This window comes from Sinocyclocheilus anshuiensis, unplaced genomic scaffold (assembly GCF_001515605.1).
Source record: "Sinocyclocheilus anshuiensis isolate Anshui unplaced genomic scaffold, SAMN03320099.WGS_v1.1 scaffold506, whole genome shotgun sequence".
Classification (NCBI taxonomy): Eukaryota; Metazoa; Chordata; class Actinopteri; order Cypriniformes; family Cyprinidae; genus Sinocyclocheilus; species Sinocyclocheilus anshuiensis.
The window spans coordinates 150,627-165,385 of record NW_015544144.1 but is presented as its reverse complement, the minus strand read 5'-3'; the positions used below and the strand labels follow the sequence as shown (position 1 = coordinate 165,385).

Here is a 14,759-nt window from a genome sequence, read left to right as displayed (position 1 = left end):
AGTAACCTTATAAATATTTAATCACAAATAAAGTAAAATAAATGTATTTCAAACTCATTTATAAATATCACCCTGTAATATGTCCTTGTAAACAGATTTAATTGTGATATTGATATACTTACATTTTGAGGTCTACAGAAACGTTTTTTTTTTCATTTGTTTTGGAGTTGTCCTTATTTAACCAGTTTTTGGTCAGCTCGTTTGTTAGAGATCATGCCCAGCTTTCAACTTTGTTTTGAAAATATTGTATTTGTTTTATTCACTTATGACATGTCTTTGCATAAGGAATATTGTTTGATTAATTTGTTACTTTTAATGACAAGTTTTCTATACATAAATGCAAGTACGGCAATTATAACCCATTATTTATCATTTTGAAATCAGAAGTTCAGCAATAGGCTACCTAAAATAATCTGATAAACAAGAAAGCTGTTAAGTGTATTAATTTATGTAAACATTTCCATGTTTTATTTGATTTTATTATTATTATTATTATTATTATTGTTGTTGTTGTTGTCTCCACCCCCTGGCTACTGTAAAATGTTGAATATGAGTGATTCAATAAAAATAAAAAATACAAAAATTATTTTGGAGTGAAATATATTTTTTTGCAACAGATAATATTCCGTTTAGGGTACTACTTCATTCATTTCTATGGTATCCACAAATAATATTTGACTGTCTTGAAACTCTGAAAGTTATTATTTCACTTAATCATTTGCCTCTCTTCTCATTCAATTTATTATGTTTGTCTATGATTTAATCTAAATGATTTTAATGTTTAATCAGTGAATTATTTGGTAAATCTATAGATTTCTATATAGATCCTGTTGAATTGTTTGCAACATGGCTGATTTGAAACATGCATCCATCGTTGAATTAACCGATTGCTAAAAGTATTAAACTGAAAGAATATACTGTTGTGTTTTGATGAATTAACCAAATGTTCTCATTACAAAGATCATTGTGCTTTGAAACAATTATGTAGACTAAATATTTATATATAACTGTAATGAACGAATGAGATAAGGTTCTGAAAGAGTGACTAGCAGTGTTACAATACAGACAAAAGTAATTAATTACCCTTACTTAATTTAATTGAAGAACGGTTTTAACAGACAATTTAATTTAGTTCATTCAAAATAAATCTGCTTAGTTGTGTAAACACAATTTAGTTGGTTTTGGTCAAACTGATTTGATGTAATAAGTTGAACTTAACTTTATTATATCTGCCAAACAAAACTTTCTCATAGGGGCACAATTTTATTATTATTATTATTATTATTATTAATTTACTAATTTACATAGCCAGGTGACTATGACAATGATAAGTACATCCATAAACTAAATCAATAGGGCGAGGTGAATTTAGGTAAAGTGAGCCATTTTTGGTTAAACTTGTAATTTATATATATATATATATATAAATATATACTATTAAACAAACCCAAAATTAAATTTAACAAACTCAAAAACATATAGCCTTGGCTCTGAGTAAAATTCAAAACAACTGATTTAATGACAACTGCATTGACATTAAATTTGATGAACTCTAACATATTGATGAAAATTAACTATACAACACATGAAAAATGTGACTATAACACATGCAACAGCAAATAGGCTAACAAAAAAACCCTGAAAAAAAGAGGAATAAGAGGAACATTTAATAATATTTTAAAACTAGTAATATTGTAAATCCCTTTTTTCTGTTTTTGTCTAAACACTTTAAATGAGCTTTAATTGTGACCATATTTTAAAGCTTTATACTCTGCATCTATATTTAGCTGCTGTCATCTATTTCTCACTCCAGATTCAACTTCATGCCTTGCCTTCCTTTCTGCTTTCTTTTTCTTTTCCTCCGTATCTGATATTCCTGATTGCACACTCATTTCTGATTTGTAAAAAGCCAGTTATACATGTCAATTATAAAACTAGACGAGTAAAGTTTGCAAATGAACTTTGAAGTTGGCTTGAAAAAGCCTTTTGTGAAAGTTTGAAGCAGTTGTAATAGCTTGAAGTTTAGATAGATAGATTAGATAGATGTAGATATCATGTTGTTAGCATGATATAGCACATTGTTAACATGATTTACCTTGTTAGCATGATTAAGATGTTGTTAGCATTTTAACATCATTAACATGTTGACAGCATGATTAACATGTTGTTAGCATGTTGATAGTATGTTTCTAGCATGATTACCATGTTAACATGTTGCTAGCATGTTTATCATGTTGCTAGCATGTCGTTAGCATTATTAGCATGTTGTTAAGCTGTTTTTGACATGATTAGCATGTTACTAGTATGTTGTTAACATGATTAACATGCTGTTAACATGGTTACCAAGTTGCTAGCATGTTTCTAGCATGATTAGCAAGTTGCAAGCATGTTGCTAGTATGATTAGCAAATTGGTAGCATATTGCTATCGTGTTTCTAGCATGATTAACATGTTACTAGCATGTTGCTAACATGGTTACCAAGTTGCTAGCATGTTTCTAGCATGGTTATCATGTTACAAGCATGTTGCAAGCATGTTGCTAACATGTTTCTAGCATATTACTAGCATATTGCTAGCATGATTAGCAAATTGGTAGCATATTGCTAGCATGTTTCTAGCATGACTACCAAATTACTAGCATTTTGTTAGCATGTTTCTAGCATGATTAGCATGTAGCTATCATGTTAACATGATTAACATATTGCTAACATGAAGGGGGACAAATCCAGCAACAAAAAAAAAAACAGCTAACACCAAGTAAAACCAGCTGATTTAGGGGGGAAACAGCTTAAAACCAGCTCATTTAGCAAAAAGCCAGCTAAAAACCAGTTAAAAACAGTTAAACCCAGTTGATTTAGCAAAAAGGCAGCTAAAAATCCAGTTAAAACCAGCTAAATCTAGCTGAATCAGAAAAAAAGCTAAAAGACAGCTAAAACCAGCCTTGGCTAGTTATCTAGTCTTAGCTGGTTTAATGGTTGGTCTTTTAGCATGTCTCCCAACTTGACCAGGTAAGACCAGCCTGACCAGCTAAAACCACTTTAAAACCAGCCTGGGAGACCAGCCAAAGCATCCCACCAGCTTAGGCTGGTTCTAGTTGTTTTTTTTTTCAGTAGAGAGTTGTTAAGCTTTGCTATAGCAATAGACAGCTAAAAACATCACAAGTCTCCTTGTATAAAAGGTTTCACCCCCTCAATTAAAGTCTATGGGATTTTGGGTGGTTTTGATATTCAGGTTTTCGAAAATCGTAAGCCGGATCAGTTATAAAAGATATAATAACTAACTTCAGAATAGTCTGAAGGTCTGGGCCGAGATTGGTGGTTGTAGCTTCAAAGCTCTAGTAGGAGGAGATACAGTCTAAATGGTATAGTAGATCAGTAAGTTGGCTTTTTCAAGCCAATTTAAAGATGACTGAATGTCAGTTTATTTAATGAATATGATTAGAATTAGTGAAGGTTCAAGCTGACCCACTTTACCTCACAGCAATATTGGTTTACATTTAGTGAGCAACCTTATAATCCAGAAATGAAAATATGAACATCAAAGGGCTTATTACCTTTCATGATGAGGGAGTCCTTCTTTGAGGTGTAATCACCAGGGTCATATTGCTTCAGTCAAAATAATTTTACCATCTAAAGAAATAGTGTCCCTTTAATTAAATAACATCGTTATGCTCTGAAAGTGTAAACTCATTGAGCACAGCACAATCAAGTTTAAACGGCCCACTTTACCTGAATTCACCCTACTGAATATAAAAAGTATATGTAATAGCTTTGCATTTAATATAATATTTAAGAGTAAAGTGTTATATTTTGTTTTGATTGTACACGTTATTTATATTTTTTTTAATTAATTTTTTTAATTGACATATTTGTCACAATCTCAGAAACCCCTTGCAGTTCTACTATGATTCTGTTGGGGTTTGTGGGGATTCCCTGTTCTACATTCATGTCCACAATTTCCCTAATTTTACATCATGATACGACTGGTTTACAGGATGTACATTCACCATGTCTGTAATAATGTAAGCATATTGTTTGGGTTCAAACATTTAATCAGCTGTTTATGGATCAAAGACAAAAGGGGGGTTTCAAGCATCAAAGCAAAAAAAGTTCAATACAGCTTTAAATTTTCCCCCCATAAATTAAAATGTGACCTGTTTAATTTTATTTCTCCTGTGCAAAAACATATCATACATTTTTACTATGATTTACAGAAGACACCCACTAAAATAACATTCATCGTAACAATAGTTCATAAACCAAAAAAATCTTGTCAGGCATATTTTGAAGACATTAATAGACTTTATTTGAGGATCACAGAGCAGCCCCTGAAATAATAATTTTATCCAATCTTTGCCACTAAACCACCAGGTTTTACCCATTTGTCAGCAAGAAGATTTTTAATAATTCAAAATACAATCAAATTTTGTATGTTATTTCATTTTTGCACAGATATATCTGTCACACTGAATGATGATTGAACATTAGCTATTTCAACCATATTTTGACATGAAAAGTTACTTGAAACATTAAAGTAGACACGTTACTTACATTTAATATGCTTTCTATGTATATCATAATTTTTGTCAATTTAATTTGATGTGGACACCTTTATGATCAGTTTTTCAGTTTCCAGAGATGCTTCAACATCAGTCGCCCAATGAGCGGAGGAAACACTTGCTGTTATTGATATGATTTATTTTTGAATTTTTGAACAGGCTTGTATCTCAACTATTACTTTAACAAAACAGTCTAGAACAATTGTCATGTATTCTCAATTGAATAATTTCTTCATTTGCATGTTTGATTTAATTTGTTTACTTTTTTCTTTCAGAGACTGAAAATGTGTTATTAAATGGAGCTTTCAAAAGAGAAATAAGAAATACTTCTAAAACCATGAACAGGGTTCCTTGAACATTTGTGATATTTAGAATCAACACTTTGACAAAAGACTCGTGTTTGGCAACATTTTATTTTGTTACATGAACTGTGTACTACATCGTGGATTATAAAGCATAATCATTTTACAAAAAGCAGTCCTGGTAACCCCAGTCATCTTCCAGTGCTTATGAAACACGTAAAAAAAAAAGAAAAAGAAAGAAATAGAAATTCATAGATTCAAAATATAATTTCTAGCTTCCTTGAAGAACTTTTGATTGAAGCGTGTGAAATCTTAACTGACCCAGTAATCAGATGTAGCTGCATTTTGATATAAGACAGACTCTACACTGAGTACTGAGTAAGCAAATGACATCAGTGCAATCTTTGATCATATCCAGCACATATTCATTTCTCCACAAGATACAAAAAACATAATAGTAGCAGTGTAGTCCACAAAACATCCTATAATCATGCAATGAGTGTCGTTTTAAATAATTAACAGGCCCGCTAATAATAAGTGCACCTTGACAGCTATAGAAATCTCACATATTCTTCTGTGGCTGTTCTCTGGGTTTTTCTTTCTTTCTTTCTTTTTGACAGAGCTGTTCCGAAAAAGTGAAACTGATGTTGTCTGTTAGGGGGAATACCATGTCCTTATTATGCATGCATATTAGGTTATTTCCCAAAAGCATCCATGCTTACTTGATACAAACTGAACAGAAAAATGTAGCCTATTCTTCACGGGTCTGTCACAATATTTGTGACATGGAGAGTTTACGCAGAGGAAACAATGCTTATGATGATTACATGACAGACTCTTTTATCGTTTCAGATATGGTTGTGTAGGAAGTTAATCTGTCTGTGTAGATTTTCAATAAAATAAAACTCATGTTTTTTTGAAAGTGTAGGAAGTTAGAATTGCTAGAAACAATAGAGTTCTAAAATGCACAAAAACAACAATTTGATGACTAGCTCCTAAATTTGAATGTTAAATTTGATTTAGTTAGTAATTCTGTGCAGGATAGGCCTTTTAAGTGCATCTAGAAATGACTTACTTCATCTCAGTGTGCCATCCAGGGTTGCGACGTCTTGTTCCTGCAGCGCTGCACATCTCTGAGCTCCTGGATGCTCTAACAAAGACATTCGTTGGCTCAGAACCCTACCTTTTGTGCAACCATACCGATTTCCACTGAACTCCTCACTTGACGTCTCACGCAAACTGTCTATTGCTCCACATCCTTCCTCCTGCTGTAGTCTACATTGAATTCTGAGAATACGGAAAAAGCGACTTCCTTGGTTGCAGAAGAGCTTGACAGAGTGTTGTGTCTGCACATGGCAGAGCATTGTGCTTGTCTGTTCGTCTTATGCGCGGGTGGCCAGAGTTTATCTGCCCTGTATAAATTTCCCCTGGGCCTCTCCCTTCACCTGGCTGGGAATTGTGTGTGTGTTAGTCACCTTACAAGGGACAGTCCCTTTTGATCTCAACATTTTAAATAAGCATCTCTGCTCACATGCAATACCTTGGACAGGGACTCTTGCAAACTTCTAAAGATGAATGGACCTGGGTCCATGCTTTGGTCCTCTTGCAGGAGTTATTCAAATGTTGCTATAATGAAAATAATGCCACCTCATTTTGTTCCACTTTATTACATCTGGAGTTTGTTGAGTGATTATTGATTTATTTGGATGAATAAACAGACTAAACAAAGGATTGATATTTTCATATGATAATTTTATCAAACGAAGGCAAGAATTGTATCACATTAAATAAATACAAAATACATTTACAAAAAGAATTATGAATAAACAAGCCAATTGAAAAGAAAGACATTCTCTTTTTGAATACAATAAACTATTTTCATATGATAGTTTTATCGAAAGAAGACAAGAATTGTATCATATTAAATAAAAAAATAAATGTACAAAAAAAAGTATGAATAAACAAACTAACTGAAATGAAAGACATTCTCTTTTTAAATACAATAAACTATTTTTATGTGATAATTTGATCAAAAGAAGACAAGAATTGTATCATATTAAATAAAAAAATGATGTACAAAAAAACTGTGAATAAACAATCTAACTGAAATAAAAGACATTCTCTTTTTAAACACAATGAACTATTTTTCTATGATAATTTTATCAAAAGAAAACAAAAATTGTAGCATATTAAATAAAAAAATTATGTACAAAAATAATTCTGAATAACCAAACTAATTGAAATTAAAGACATTCTCTTTTTAAATACAATAAACTATTTTCACATGATAGTTTTATTGAAAGAAGACAAGAATTGTATCATACTAAATAAAAAAAGTACGTACAAAAAAACTGTGAATAAACAAACGAACTGAAATAAAAGACATTGTCTTTTTAAATACAATAAACTATTTTCACATGATAATTTCATCGAAAGAAGACAAGAATTGTATCACATTAAATAAATAAAAATTAAAATGTACAAAAACAATTTTTTTTTTAAATCACAAAAATGTTGGTATAAAATTGATTAATATTTAATTTTCAAACTCATTTTTTCTTGCCTTATTTTTATTTTCTTGTAACTGATAATTGAGATAACAGAACAGAGATAGAACCCATACTTAAGTTAAAGTCAATTTTTTAATCTAGTGAGTTTGACGATGAAAAGCACTTTCGATGCTGTCTCATACTGAAGGTAAAGGAAAGCATGGGAAACAATTAGATCTAGTGCCAAATGTATATGTCTTGTGTGAGACCATTACATCATTCTGTATCTCATCATTCTGTACTTATTTGACCTTCTGTGGGTTCTGCACTGATGCCATCATTCTGCTAAAAAAGTCTAACCTTAACTGTCCCCGAAAAGGCTTCAATTTGCATAAACATTTTGGTGAATCATAAAGTTCCTTGCCATCTAAGAAGGAGTGTGGCATACAGGAAGTCAAAGCACAGTTTGTGAGTATGCGTACAGGAAATCGTACACCACCCGTCATCCTAACTTGCAGGCGGGGCCTTTTTTGTTTATTTGCGTGTTGTCTTTGATGTTGCCTGGACAGGCTTCAAGTCAGGTTTATTTTGGTAACGCATTTCACAATGCACATACTTTCAAAGCAGATTTACAGATTGGATTACTACTTTGTAAGACTGTATGCATCATCTCGTCATCACAGATTTTGGTCATATTGACCAGCTTTCTGTCAGAACGTTATTCCATAATTCTTTAGTCCATTAGTCCCCTATAGTGAACCAGAGGCAATCATGGCAAGGAACCAAATAAATAAATAAAAACTAGATAAATGGTGCATCTCCATTTATACATGCGCCAAATTGCAAACTCTCTGAGTGGGAACTTCTTTTTAAATAAGAAATTACATCACAACTGTTAAAAAGTATGTTCTATATAGTATAAAATGTATGTAATATAGTCCAGACAGACTACATTCATCATGTTGTCATTATCCATTATCCTGTGGCCTCATGCGATAATAAAGTCCATCAGATGTGCACTTCGCAATCTAAAAAGTAGTTATTAGTGAGTCATCCGGGTATATTTCGCCTACTGTTTGATGAATACTATATGAATTCTGACATACTGCTTTTCTCACATACTGTTTTTCACCCACTATTCAGTAGGAAAGTACGTGATTTCTGGTGTGGCCAAGAAAAAAGACTACAGTACGCTGAGTTCAGTACGCTGACGTTTGTGAGTAAACAGCTCATCACCATAAACTGACAACCTGTCTATTAATTTCCAGTGTGTTTAAACACTATGTGGATATCACAATGTATACAAAAATATACAGTGTCATAAGAGAAATCACAGAAAATGTTATTTGAATTTAAATTGTATTTTTATGGGATCAGAAAAGACTGTTGTAGAACTGAAAGGCATTCTGTGAGTCAGAATCAAATTTAATTTTGAAATTTTGAAAATCAAGACTCTTGACAGACTTCTTAGATTGTCTTTTCTTTAGCGTATATGCATCAGTGGTAGTCATTGACAGTATAGGCTAAAACCAGCAAAATCAAGAATCTTCAGCGGTGCGGTGATTTTTATGGGATCAGAAAAGACTGTTGTAGAACTGAAAGGCATTCTGTGAGTCAGAATCAAATTTAATTTTGAAATTTTGTAAATCAAGACTCTTGACAGACTTCTTAGATTGTCTTTTCTTTAGCGTATATGCATCAGTGGTAGTCATTGACAGTATAGGCTAAAACCAACAAAATCAAGAATCTTCAGCGGTGCGGTGGGCAACTCTCTCCCCCCAGACTTTCCCAGCTCAGGGGCAGATTTGTGGTTTCAATGAATCTACAAGAAGAAAGAAAGAAAAAACAATAACACAGTATTCTCCCCACCCAATGCCAGTAAACTCAATGCCGGTCATATTTACTGTTGAAGTAACTGACCTCCCACAGTTTACAATGTACTCGCCTGCTAGTTTGCTGTTGAATTAACTGTTTTTTTTTTTAAGTACTAAACTGTTCTCATTACATATTACAAAGAGTTTTTGTTTTGAAAGTAATCTAAAGATTATGTGGATTGAAATACGCATAACTTGAATGAAAGCATAAGATCAGGTTTTGAAAGATTGAATAGCAGTGTTACAAGTGTGATCAGTTTGAGATTTTTGTTGCAAAGAGTTTTGAAAATGTAAATAAATAAAAACTGTAATAGCGTTAAATGCTAGTTTGACATTTATTACAAACACACTCAAGATCTACAACAAAATAGAGAGAGCTTTGGTGATAACTAAGTGGATATTTAATAACTTCAATACTAACTTGTTGGAAATTACTTCTTACAGTGGAAAAATATGGTGAAAAACCATTTACACACTGACCACCAATCGCAACACCATTTTTATTTGTTAGCTCAACTGTCATAAAATTGTGGGAATGCACAGGATTGCGGGATGTCATGGGCATATACATCTGCGCTGCCTTCAAAAATCGATCAGATGAAGGCATCTCAGGAGACAGGAAGTGAAGCTGACATTGGATTCGGACGTGCCTTGCTTGGATTGCATTCTCCAAAGGCAGCATTTTTCAGCTTTCGGACACAGCCATGGTTTGTCTAGAAAAGATTAAATACGACTGTCAACTGGTTATCTAGAACTGGTTATGCACTTCAGCATTTGCGATTTTGGATGCAACCATGGTTTATCACATTAGACAACAACGTGTGGCTCTTCAATGCCACAACCAAAGCCACTTGGAGGCAAGCCTATACAAGCTTTTATGACTCAACCACCTATCGCTAATCTTCAACATGTTTGCCATGAAACTTTTTGGATTGATCTATTTTTAGAGTTTACACTGGAAAAAATACTGTTTTATAAGAGAAGTCGCTGACAATTTTGCAACAGGTAGTATTCGGTTTACGGTACTTCTCAATGATTTCTGTGGCATCTTCAAACAGGGATTGACTGGCTCAACTCAATGGCGTCGGAAATCAATGACGTCAAGGCTGTAATGTGGTAGGTTATCAAGGCACACATGATTCAAGCTGACAATTACACTTTCTCCAATGGTAGAACCTCGTATCTCCCAGTAATAAGACCATCTCTGGTCACAACCTCCCTCTCTGTCCTACTCGTGGGACAGCGAAGTTTGGAAAATGAATGGATGGATTTTGATTCTCCATTTCATGACCCCTTTAATGAATAAAAAAATTCTATCTTTGACAATAAAATAAAACAGCAGACATTTTTGTGAACAGAAATTATTATTATCATCAGGGTGGACTGCACATGATTTTATTAATGTAACAGATGCACAAATAGCAATCAGAATGGTGTGGGTGAGTATTCTGGCTGCAGAATATTTGAATATATTGTAGCTTGCAATGGAATTAGCAGGTAGACCCATGAAAAGAGCATTGCTTTAGTTTTTTTTTGGTGTGTTCTGCAACGTTGGCTCTATTGCATAACAGTGGTAGCTGAAACCAGTAGTATATAGATAAGAATAGTAACGGCCTGAGAACAGATCCTTGAGGAACACCTTGCTTCAAAGAGACAGTATAGGCAACTGAAAAGTATGCACTGAGATATAGAACTGTCTTTCAGAGAGATATGTGGGAAACCAAGAGGGAGCAACGCCTGTGACACCTACATAATGAGAATAGCTTTCAAAAGTGAAATGAGGTCTAGAAATATGAGAAAAGAGAGAGCCAGAATCACCAGAGAGCAGGTCACTGACTACCTTTACAAGGGCAGTTTCAGTACTGTGGAGTGGACGGAAGCCAGATTGAAAGGGGTCGAATAAATATACTGAATAGTTCTGAAGACAACATGTACCTGTATGTATCATTAATTTGGATTAATAGGTTTATTTAGTTAATAAAATTACTAAATAAAGAAAAACAAAAAAGACTAAATATTTGACTGAAGTGTAGTTACTACAGTTACCACGAGAGGTCGCTTTTGAATCAATGTATCATGACTTAATTAGGGTTCTTCTTTGCAAAACGCCCCAAACACGTCTAACCTAAAAGAAATGGCGTAATTGCTCCGTTCCTTATACATTTAACAAAGTAAAGTCTTCTCTAATAAAAGTCGGCGTTTATGCAACTAGGCTACTTAAAGAACTAAATGTGTGCTGTGTGTTTTAAATGATAGCATGATGCAATGTGTTAAATCACAACCATCTTTAAATATTTAAAGATGGGAGTCCTACTGAAGGAAACGTGTGAATGTTTTATGTTTTTTTTTTCATATGATGCTGGGTTAGATTTTATTCTTTCTTATATTTTTGGTTTTATGTGTTTGTGTAATCTGTTTGTGTGAAACTTTCTGTGCTGCCATTTTAGCCAGGACTCCCTGGTAGAAGATATTTAGTATTTGTGTCGTAGGCCTATCATTTACGAAAACAGCTAAACCGGCAGTGAGGGAGTTAACTAGTACATACTTGTGAAAAGCAGGCGGGGCCCCCGAGCGCGACTAGTGCTTTTCCTGGAAACGAACGGACATATCAATATGCAGCTGATGGTTTTCGGGAGGATGTGGACGCGCAGGCGTGTTGCGGTGTGGGTGGATTTTGGGGCCCCGCGTGAACAGGGCGGCGTTTCTATGGTGAGGAGGTCTTTGATACGCCACATGGACCAGGACACATCGCACCTTCTGCGTTTGCTGTTATCGCATTTTTTCGGATGATACGTTGTAACAGCCAGCTACATCTCTCCCAAATCGGTCGTAGTCGCGTTTTGCAGTTGTGTTTATGTATTTAAGGCCCCTCGGCGCTGATCAAGGGTCTCTTTGAAGCTTTTATGTAATGATCCGCTCTGGCAAGGAATATTCTGGACTCTTGTCTTAGCTGAGAATCAGTTTCCAATCAAGGCGTCACCTTTGGAAATGCGTCTTCCTCCGTTGGATACAACTTGCCCTGACGATCATTTATGAATAATAGCCTACATCGCATCCTATTGTCTGTAGATCTATTCCACAGGGGTCTTTCACATAAAGGACGGGGATCTGATTAAACAGCAGAGGCTGCCCACCTCCTCGATCATTTCATCATTCGTTCACCGAATACAGATTTGACGTTAATGTTTCGCCAGGAGGTTGGCGTCCTGTCTTTTATTCCGACTTGTTCGTACCTTTTCCAATACGAACAGAGGAACATGTCTCGGTATAATATCTACAGTCTGCTGGACTGGATGTATGGAGGGGTGGACCCCATGTTTGAGGGCAATGGAGGCCCTGAGTGTGCAGCCTTCCTCTCTCCCCGACAGAGAATATTTGAGACTCTGATCATTGTGTTCTTTTCTATCCTGGAAGTGGTGGTGGCTATCAAAAAGATCAATGTCCCTAAAGAGGTCAGAGATGTGCGGAAAGATGGCAGGAGGAGCAAGGAAGACACCTGGGGCAAGAACCTGTTGCTTGTGGCTCTGTGCATGACTTTTGGAGTTGAGGTTGGGTTTAAGTTTGCCACAAAGACTGTGATCTACCTCCTCAATCCATGTCATGTGGTCACAATGGTGCAAGTAAGTATGTTTATGATAAAATCATGAAAAGTAGCCTATTGGGTGTGGTTCTGCTTTTGTTGCAGACGATATGGGCTGATGATGACTGAAAGGCTGTAGTTTCAAAATCCCATGAACACAACATTCAATTTCAGATTGCTTAAGTGTGCTGCACCTGTGAGTAGTAGAAGTTGCTTTGGGTAAACTAGTAAATTAGAAATTAGTAGTAGTGACAGTTTTGGAGGCAATGCATTTTGTTTCGTTTCCAAGCTTTGAATGGCATTGCTTGCACCACTCATTTAAGAAATATGTTCTTCCATGGCGTAACACATATAGGTGCAATCCTGAACTTGTTCTCATTTGCAGTTCCTCTTACGGTTATCTGGCTCGCAAAACATAGGAAGGAAATTAGAGTTTAAAAGAGAGATAAGTTCTAAAAAGGAGGAAGTGTTGTCATTTTTTTGTGCCTCTTTTTTTTGCAGCTGTTTAAACTGATGTACATCTTTTTATATATATATATATATATATATATACATGAAAACGAAATGGAATGCTAATTCAAGAATCTCACAAAGCATGTCAAAAACATGTCTGGGTCATATTACATCCCAAAACTATTAACTCTGTTCATTCTTAGTCTGTAATGTGAATATGTATTTAATATTTTAATGTATAATATTTAAAATTGTTTACACATGGTAGTATCATTTGTTGTACTGAATTTAATTTATGCTGATTTACATGATAGTGTATTAACATACTATACTCTAATGGGGGTGTTTTTAATCATTAATCTTAATGATTTAAAAAAAAAAATACTGTACAAAACATTTATTTTTTTTACTTTGTGGATAAAATATGACATGGGAAGTATGAATCTCGTAGAAAAATTCAAGACTTAATATCAAATTCCTCAAGTCAACACGTGTATTCAATTAATCAATAAATCAATGATAGATCAGTTGCAATATTGGCAATTGACAAATATAGATAGAGAAGGGGGGAAAAAGTTACAAAAAGAGTCGATAGAAGCATTCATACAGTCAAACATAATATAATTAACCAGTGGTGGAAATAGTACTGAAAAAATATACTCAAGTAAAAGTACCATTACCTTCCAAAAAATGTAGTGTGAGTAGAGTAAAAGTACTTGTCCAAAAAACTGTTTGAGTAAGAGTAAAAGAGTAGCCTATTTAAAAGTACTCTTGAGTATTGAGTAGTGAGTACTGAGCTGTGGATTCTACCCCCTCATAATAAACACTGTACACCGCAATTTATACATTTTAAAAACGTACATTCTGTAATTCACATTTTCTTGTTTGTCATAAAGAATGAAGAATATCTATCATCCAGCAGTTTTAATTTTGACTGCCAACTCTTTAAAATACATCAAAACAGCACGGAAACAGTATTCAGTTGAAGAAAAGATGAAAGTTATTCTCAGTACAATCATCCCCATTTAAATCATAAAGTTTGAAAAAATAGATTTAAAATCATGTGTAAGGCCACTGAGACAGCATATGCTGTTGTTGCACATAAAATATGAATGTTTAGAACAGTGCAAATACAAACACCATTAGAAACTCATAGTTCAGCATCACACACCATGATATGGGTTAAAATGAGAGCCCATTTCTCTCCAAAACGGTGCCAGTTTTAGCATTTTGCAATAAAGAAATAAAAATAACTAAACTTGATAATTTGTTATAATTTTATCATAAATGCACATTGTTCTAGAAGGATGGCGAATTCATGCCATACCTTTTACACATTTACTCGAATTGTTATGCTGATAATACAATTTGTAAGGAAAAATGCATTAAATAGCAAAGTATTTCTGGGGAAAATTTTTCAAAGGAAAACACACACACACACACACACACACACACACACACGCATGTCTCTTTGCTGAGCCGCAGCGGTCTCGGTGAATCAGCA

At 34.2% G+C, this 14,759-nt stretch overlaps 1 protein-coding gene across 1 annotated transcript in view; it reads left to right on the top strand.

Annotated features, from left to right (window-relative positions):
• The first annotated feature begins 11,808 nt into the window (after nucleotides 1-11,808).
• LOC107695101 (transmembrane protein 164-like) overlaps nucleotides 11,809-14,759 on the top strand; it is a 27,660-nt gene continuing 24,709 nt past the window's right edge. The window contains exon 1 of the mRNA XM_016494908.1: nucleotides 11,809-12,842. Coding sequence (XP_016350394.1) covers nucleotides 12,405-12,842 — 438 coding nt within the window. The 5' untranslated portion in view covers nucleotides 11,809-12,404. The remainder of the gene's footprint in view (nucleotides 12,843-14,759) is intronic.